At 43.2% G+C, this 8,603-nt stretch overlaps 1 protein-coding gene across 3 annotated transcripts; it reads left to right on the top strand.

Annotated features, from left to right (window-relative positions):
- Positions 1-366: 366 nt before the first annotated feature.
- LOC136449595 (MADS-box transcription factor 51-like) lies at positions 367-7,856 on the top strand. Of its 3 annotated transcripts, XR_010758057.1 has the most exons (6): positions 367-673; positions 5,265-5,343; positions 5,563-5,642; positions 5,722-5,818; positions 6,508-6,658; positions 7,479-7,856. XR_010758057.1 is itself a non-coding variant. In XM_066449650.1 (5 exons), exons 1-5 carry the CDS (start codon positions 486-488, stop codon positions 6,595-6,597), a joined length of 534 nt encoding a protein of 177 aa, XP_066305747.1. In that variant the 5' UTR covers positions 367-485; the 3' UTR covers positions 6,598-7,461. The 3 variants fall into 3 exon arrangements, 2 of the variants coding, with proteins under 2 accessions (XP_066305747.1, XP_066305748.1); XM_066449650.1 differs by lacking the exon at positions 7,479-7,856 and having other exon boundaries at positions 6,508-7,461; XM_066449651.1 differs by lacking the exon at positions 7,479-7,856 and having other exon boundaries at positions 5,587-5,642; positions 6,508-7,460.
- The last annotated feature ends 747 nt before the right edge of the window (positions 7,857-8,603 follow it).

Below are 8,603 nucleotides of genomic sequence, written 5' to 3'. Positions count from 1 at the left end.
CAAGGGGCGCGAGATATTTGCGCAAGCCATGCGGACGTGGACGGCGACGAGGACTCCGGCAGCCTGCTGCCCGTCGTAGCCGTGGGCGCGAGTGGGTCGTGGAGACAGACGCCTGCCTGCGTGGCTCTCGAGCAACTGCAGTGTGGACAGCCGCGGGGGCATGTCGCACACCTGCCCCGTCCACCTCAGCGCCTCAGCCAGCCAAACCGCCTCCGCGCCGCGTTTTCCCAATCTGGAAATTTACCACGAGACCGGGCGTGCGCGTGCCACAAACATACGAGTAGTACATCCCACTTGGTGTCCCGTCCGCCCGCCGCCACCCCGACCTCCCCGTCCCCCACTCCCTCGCGCAGCGCAGACCGCAGGCGCAGCAGCCTCCAGCAACCGCTCGCTCCCCTGCTCCTAGCTTCGTTCCCCTGCTGCTCCTAGCGCGCGTGAAGAGAAGAGAGGCCGGCAGCCCGGCTACACTGGCGGGCGGGAAAGCGATGGCGCGTCGCCGCGGCCGCGTGGAGCTGCGGCGGATCGAGGACCGGGTGAGCCGCCAGGTGCGCTTCTCCAAGCGCCGCGCGGGGCTCTTCAAGAAGGCCTTCGAGCTCTCCCTCCTCTGCGACGCCGAGGTCGCCCTCCTCGTCTTCTCCCCCGCCGGCAAGCTCTACGAGTACGCCTCCGCCAGGTGATTAATTTCAATTCCCCCTCCCTTTCCCTCCCTGCCTCTGTTACTTGCACATCCGATTAGTAAAGCTACTTGCACAAGGGCGGCCGGGACTATGGATCGAATAGAGGCCTGGAGCAGTTCGTCGGCCTCGATCCCGTTGTCCCGCGGCGAACCGCCGCCTCGCCATCCAGACTGTCCCCCGAGTTGCACCACCTTGCATCATGTGAGCATGACCCCTGTCGCTGTGCGTTCGTCCACCTGTTCCGGATCTTGCCTTAGGCCTGCTACAGCTCCGGCCGGCTCTGCTCTGCCTTAGGCCAACAGAAGCGCGCCCCTGTCTCCTCTCGCCATGCGCACGTGCTTTGCGTGCGGTGCGGATGGAACTGGGCTCGCTTCGCTTGAGACTTCCAGAGAGCGCGCGCGCGCCCGTGAGCCGTTGACATCCGACTTACTTACTGATTGCTGATGTTCGGAGAGAGGAATTTCAGTTCCGCCGCCGTCACTAAACAAATTCCATAAATGGAAAGTACGGAAAGTTGGCTGGGGATCAAGATTTGTCTTGCCTTTGTTTCGCAAAAAAAAAAAAAAAAAAAAACAAAGATTTGTCTCGCCTTTACCCTGAGTGCCCTTTATGCTAAGCCCTGCTCGCTTGAACTTATGACTTATATGTACAGTGTTTTCTCTCGCAACAAATCAGCGAGCGGTAATTTTTAGACCGGCTTTTCAGCGAAACGAACAGGGCTGGTATAACCGAATAAGCTTTTGGTAGTTATTTTCTTTATTTAAGGCATCATAGTACTACTGTTCAAAGCAAATTGTGTCATATATACTACTTCCAATATTTTAAGTAAAGTATATCTTTTCTATTGAAAGCATTTTATTTAAGATATTAGTACTAGCACTGTGTTCGTGCGTTGCAACAGAAACCTAATACGTATTGGAATCAGACTCCGTATCATCGGTAGCTGCGAGTTGTTCTAACTTGTATGAGCACGGATCATGAGTCCGAATCATATACGAGATACAGATGGCGTAACCCAATATGTATTAGAATCGAATTCTATATCTACGGGCTTTGGAATCTATTTGATTTAGTTGAATGAGTCTGGACCAGTCTTATCCAACAAATATGGCTAACTCGTTAGAGCAGGGCCCCTACTTATGTCCTTAACATAAAATTCGAGGGCCAGAGCCGCTCCAACAGAGCCCTTACTAGGTTCTACAAATGTGAGGCCCTCAAATTTTCCCTCGTCCTTCATTCCTAGGGATCCAGCTTCAGGCCCTCCCTTTCTGTGTGCTAGCGGAATAGCGCCTGCCTGTCCGCCTCCTTTGTCGTGCCCAACAAGGCCTCCAACAACGCGGCTCCACCGATAAGGCCTCCCTTTGCAGTGCGGGTAGGCGTGTCTCCCTTCCCCTAGTGGCACGAATCTCCAACGGTTGGCTCCCTCCATGGCAACCTCTCTCACCGGCAACACCCTTCCTCGGGCGTGACTCCCTGCGTGGCTCCCTCGGCAAGGCCTGCCCCTTGACTCTTCTCTCGGCGAGCCCCTTTCCATCTCGAATCCTCTCCCCTAGTGAGCCTCCTCCTGGCCCTGACTTCTCTACCTTGCAAGCCCCTTTCGGGCGTTCCACCTGACCCGACTCATGTCAACGGTGGGCCATTCCACCCGCCTTCCCCTCGCCGTGGCGTGCTCCTCCTGTTTCAGGCTCTCTCGGGTCCTCTATAGTTCAATCGATTAGAACTATGGTGGATGATGAGTGGGTCCCATATAGCAATGTCTACTGAAATGGATTTAAAGATCCCGACTTGAGAGCATCTGTTGAAGTAGATGTAAAAAACATGTCTCTACATTTATGCTTCTTAATGACAAAAGACAATAAACATTTGAAAAAGTGTTTAGACGTCGTTTCCAATCTTTAGATTTTTTTTTGGAAAAAATGGTTTAGATAATTCATTGTCTTCAATACTTAGCAACATTATTTAATAGTAGCAAAGAAGTTTCTCCTTATTGAATAATAGGTTGTTTTTCGATTTGGTAACACCATCGTATCTTCTTTTAAGATCATTCACATCATCCTGAATAGACAATAGGATTGGTATGCTATGGTAGTATTATAGGGCTATTTGACTTGGAATACAATCTTCATTAGCAATAATGGAATGTTGAAGGAAGATATGCTAATTGACAATAGTAGAATGCCCTATGAAACAAGAATAATATTAGTATGCCCACACTAGCCATGCATGTGAAGTTGTAACAACATATATAATGATAAACTGATTTTCCATTCCTTCTATGTGCATTGCTATTATGCTTGGAACCTATTTTTTCCTTAAATTGTGCTTGATAAATATGCGAGTGAGAATGCTAACTTGAGTATGGTTGTTCTCACCTCATATATTGAAGCAAGCAAAGTCAAACCAACACTATAAGCGATTTCACATGACCTCGGCTAGCAAGCAGAGTCAAATCAACACATCAAGTGATTTCACATGATCTCACCTAATCACTATTTTTGACACTCTTCTTCCACCTTTTCCACTCTTTTCGCTCAAAACTGGTTTGTGTCTAGTCAACCTTAGTTTTCTATAGTTTGAATATAGTTGTCTTTGTTGATGCACTCAGATATGTTGACCACTTGCAAATTATACTCAAGAAAGCTACCTCTTCTATATATATACAATGTATGGACATGATGTATAAAAGCTCACTAGAGTCATTACTCTTATATTTCTTAACATTTTTTCCTTGAGCATATCTAGAAGGGCTCTTTTGTTGTCCTAAAAACCCATCACTGGGTCACTCTCAAGTTATGAACATGTACTCAACTTATTCCATATGTTTTGTGTCCTTTCATAGCTATCATTCTCAACTGTCTAGGATTAAGGGGCAACACCTAAGAAGAATTTTATATTTAGCTTTCAAGGAAAGTAAAGGAAAGGAGAGAAGACAAGAAAAGTTGGTTATCAACTTCACTTACATGCATAGCAATGGAAGAAAACCAAGTGGGTAGAGCCATGTGCATCAACTGGACTCTAGCACCCCAATATAAAACATGTCATGTAAACAAAAGGCTTGCGCATCCCATGTTCTCGTATATTTCACAACATTTGAAGATGGAACTTTTTGTTGGGAGTTGAAAGTTTGTGGAAGAAAATTTACCAAGCTAAATCAAACTACTCGAACCATGGGGCAATTAACTCCCAATCCCAATATGTATAAAGAGTGCAAAAGCCTAACCAAACATTTAGTTAACAACTTCCTCCTCACAACCCACCCTACCCAACCTAAAACCTCTTGGATTTTCCACATGTGGCATATAGGTCTGGTCACTTTGAGCCTTTGACTCCTCTAGTACCTAATCATAACTTCAGAACCTAGGCGGCTTAGATGGTTGTCTTGGTATGTAGTGGTCCAAACTATAGAGTCAGATACAAGGAACATCACCTTACATTAATAAATATGATAGGGTATGTATGGTAGAGAAAAGTCTATTTTTCGGACGGCTAACTTTGATATCTAGATGACACCATATCGAGGACTCTCAAAGCTATAGATCATTTTGCATTGCAATCATTTCTTCTTCAAATGAATAGATTTGAAGCCCATCAATACCATGCTCTACTCATCTTTATCGCCCATTGGAGGTCCATGTTTTTTTCCTTTAGAATCCTTGTCCCATAGAATATATATTTTTATTGCCTTTTTGGTTTGATCCTAGAGCTTCATATAAATATGCAAAAAATCAATGATCTACATCTAAATACACACCCTTTATCTTTGAAATTATGGTAATAAAATCACATAAGGGATTTCTCCATGTTGTGATTCAAGGGAGTAAAAGGCAAAAGAATATAAATAAGAAGTTCATAAACAGAAATTGTCTTAGTTCTTTACATTTACTTGTGTAATTGCTTGATACAAGGATTGCCGTGATTATGGACTTGCATATATGTCTAGTAGCTCCTATTCGATTCATCGAACTTTGAATAGTATCTATATTCCCTCTAGACTCTGGTCACATCATGTCATTTTAGGACAAACTTTGGTCAAACCTTAAAAAGTACAAACATCAAATAACTTTTGAATCTATTAGTTTGGATACATGATAAAGTGTCATAGTTGTATTCTAAGATAGTTATTAAATCTTGAAAATATATTCTAGAAGATATTGGCGGTCCAATGTATGCATCAAAAACCATGCAAAGTTAGATGTGACAAGTAGGTTGTATCATGGCTCAGTTCTGATGTTTTTATATGATCAAGAATATAGCATTGAGAACTCTTAAAACATCTAGAGAAACAGTGGTGCAAAACCTTTATGAGAACTAAATAGAGTAGAATAGTAGTATGGAATGTGATGGACAGGGTATGAACTCAACTTTCTTGGCCTATCAAGTCAAATTCAAAACCATAAGGAAATGAGACATCATAATAATAAATTGTTTTCGACTGTAAGATTCAGGATGTAATTCATAATAATATACTCACCTCCAATAAAACTGGGTGCAGTTTTGTTCCACATGAGGTGAATATACATAAACTGATTTTTCAAGAGTACATTATGCTATGAGCTAATATCATACTCGACTTTTTCTCCTTTTCAGCATAGAGGATACATATAACCGCTATCAGCAATTTTCTGGAGAAGGAAGGAATATGAATGACGATCGAAATAAAAACAATGTAAAGATCTTGATGTGGTTTTTCCAATACATAACATGCAGCCTACAGTTGCCAGCTTTTGATCATATTTTTAGAAAGAATCAGTCTTTACATACTGTGACACTTTCCAGTTGCCAGCATCAAACAACATGTTCTGTTGGCACTATGCAGAATGTCCTGTTTGTACAGTATGCAAAATACCAGAACAAATATATAATATCAAACTTTTGATAAATGTAGCTTACTAGGGTGTTTCTGGTACAGAACAAGGATGAAGCTTCTTCAGATTTGCAGTTGATGCTGAGCGAGATTGCAGCCTGGTACACCCAGAATTCAGAATTTCCACCCACTTTTCTTTGCCACTTTTGATAAATGATTATAATTGCTTCAAACCAGCAGGTCTCCCCAGAGCAAAGCTGACGAATCAGATGTCAATGAGCTGGAGAAGCTGGAAAATCTTCTGAGAAATGCTTTGAAGGATACGAGATCCAGGAAGGTACGACATTTTTTTCTTGAAATCTGAACAATAAGCCCACAAGGCCACAAACAGGACCCTTGATTAGTTTTCATAAAACTAACCAAAACTGTTTTCTACTTCTATCTTTGTGCCTTATTCAAGTTGAGATTAGTCCAAACTGTGGTGCCTTTGGGTAGCTAGTTCAGCATCTCACGGCTTTGGCGTACCTTCAGTTTGGTTAATGACAACCCAATAATAAGGGAGTGCAGAATACCAAATTTCTTTGGATGCTTCTAGCTTTTGTTGTTTTCTTTGGATGTTGCTAGCTTCTATCTTTGCACTTCGTGTAAATGCTGCTTTGCCTGGAAGCAGCACTGGAATGGGCAAGCACTGTTAGACAAGCTGCACTCTGTTTTCTTTACTTAATTGATCTTCAGTAGGGGCTTGCTCCTCCTGTTTTTCTAAAAAAAAAAGTTAGGAACCAGCGAAAGAGCATATATATCTTACCTAGCTTTCAGTGATACTTCTGCTATGAATGAGACAACATTTGGATTATATATGCTGCTTTACTGGATTAGCTCTAACAACGGGGCTATCCGTGAGCCTTGTGTTGTAATCAAGTCTCTTTGTAGCCTGCAGTCTGAAATGATCAGTCAGCTAAATTACTATTTAATACTGGCAAATGCAATTCAGTGCTATGCTAATTCCTACTTTGGTATGGTGATCAGATGCAGATGCTGGAGAAACAAAACAGCGGAGCGAGTAGAAGCGGCCTGCAAAGCGAGGGCGCTACAAGTCAGGAGCAAGGAACGGCGTGAGCACAGATCTGTCCAGCTGATGAGTGCATGTGGGCGTGGGCGTGCACCGTGCCCCTACCTGGTATTGCTCCCTCTTACTGATCGATCGATGCTTGTACTGACTGTGGCCTTGTGGGTTGCGAGACGGTGCATTGTTGTCTTGTGTTAGCTTGGGCCTGCCAACCTGCAGTGCCCCTGGAGGCGAGTGCAGTTTGATGCTCCCCTTGTGTGTTGTGATATGCAGCCTACCTTGTAATGGCCAAAGTTTGGTGCTGCAAGCCTCTGATCAGCTTGCATTTTGTGCTTGACAGTATATACAGTAGTGAGTTACTGCATTTGAGTTGCTATACAATACGCGTTCTCAGATTAAAAAACTGGGCTACGTAGTTCCATCGAGCAAAATGATGGAATTGCAGAGGTGCTAGTTAAATAATATTCTTATCTCAAAATGTAAGTGATTCCAACTTTTTTGGAGAGTCTAAGTATCTCAAATTTAACTAAATTTATATATAATATAAAATGATACCATTTGTAATATGATACTAAATAAATATCATTAGATTCTTTATTAATTAGATTATATTTTCGTACTATACCTATATGATTTCATAAATTTTAGTAATTCTTTCTATAATTTTAGTCAAACTTGATATGCTTATGACTTATAATTCGGAATGGAGTGAGTAGTTCTTGGTGTTTACGTATGCTGTCATCGTATAACTGGAATTGTTCCTAGGTTTGTGAATTGTGATGCCTTGACGTGGTATGAGATTTGTGTGTTGACGTCTGTCTACCCATGCCACTTCGCTGTTGTTTTTGGATATCCGTTGGTCATGTTCTATGCATGCCTGGACATATCCTGGTTTTGTGACAATTTACACGATCATCATAACTGAAAACAGTGGATACAAAACGGATGCATTTTCTTGTGGACAAACAATGGATCGTGGGAGAAGGACGGGCGCCCCACAGCCGCGTCGTCAGGGAAGTGGCCCGGGCCGGCGGCGACGCGCCTGCACGCGCGCGGTAGAGTCGTCGTCGTCATCCGGGGACCGAGACGGCGGCCACGCGATTTGTCCGCCAGCAGGTGCGTCGTGTGTACGGGGCACAGGTGGATGGATACATGAAAGACGGGCGCGACCGTTGCGGGGCGACACCTAACGGCCTCACGGCACGACACGGATAGACGCGAGTCGTGTCCAGGCGCCATTGCGCGCTTGGCTCCTCCTCACGTCGCATCGGCAGGTGGCGGGCGCACCCCACGAGTCGACACGTCCTTCTACTTTTGCAGTAGTACCCAAGCGGCGAGGGCCGCCACAGGTTCGCTCTTTCGTTCCAGGGGGTCTGAATTGTTCGATGTGCACATGACATGCACTAAAGAGCACATCGTTGCACAAAAAATTCTGTCGTGCCGCTGGGACAAGCGAGGTCTTTTTTTGTGCCATATATGTAAGCTGGCTGACTTTGTGAGGCCTCCACTAATATTGCCCAGGCTATAACCTTGGCCTTTTTCAATTAGTGAACTAACAAGAAATACCTCTAGAACCATTTTTAGAGGCATTCTTTTTTATCCAACTACGGATAGAAAAACAAGACGCTCTAACATCGGTTTTTGTAGCACCATCACCTTAATTTATCATAAAATTACAATTTAGTGAACCAACTTCACATAACCTAAACTTATCTTGATAATTAGTTACCATATATATCACAAGACTTCCAAGCCGTGAAGAAAGTGCAGTTTTGTTATATGGAATGAGCACAAGCTTGTCGATTAATAACATCAAAGGACAATAAAGGTGTAGTTTTGTGATATTTAGTTTAAAATATGTAGTTTTACTACAATAATTTTTACAATCGTGTATTTTTATGATATTTACTCTATGTTGGAAACCGGAGAGTCAACACTTGCAGGGCCAAATCATTTCATCTTGACTAATTGATTTTAATATGTGACTTTCCTGTTATATATATATATATATATATATATATATATATATATATATATATATATATATATATATATA

The sequence above is a fragment of the Miscanthus floridulus genome, chromosome 5, assembly GCF_019320115.1.
Source record: "Miscanthus floridulus cultivar M001 chromosome 5, ASM1932011v1, whole genome shotgun sequence".
In the NCBI taxonomy this organism is placed as follows: Eukaryota; Viridiplantae; Streptophyta; class Magnoliopsida; order Poales; family Poaceae; genus Miscanthus; species Miscanthus floridulus.
Note: the sequence above shows the minus strand (reverse complement) of the source record. Positions and strands in the feature narration are given on the sequence as shown.

What these genes read in the sequence shown, in the direction of transcription:
- LOC136449595 (XM_066449650.1), top strand. Translation starts at nt 486, where the DNA reads ATGGCGCGTCGCCGCGGCCGCGTGGAGCTGCGGCGGATCGAGGACCGG. An exon ending in TACGAGTACGCCTCCGCCAG is followed by an intron (nt 674 to 5,264) that starts GTGATTAATTTC and finishes TCTCCTTTTCAG; the next exon opens with CATAGAGGATACATATAACC. An exon ending in ACGATCGAAATAAAAACAAT is followed by an intron (nt 5,344 to 5,562) that starts GTAAAGATCTTG and finishes TGATAAATGTAG; the next exon opens with CTTACTAGGGTGTTTCTGGT.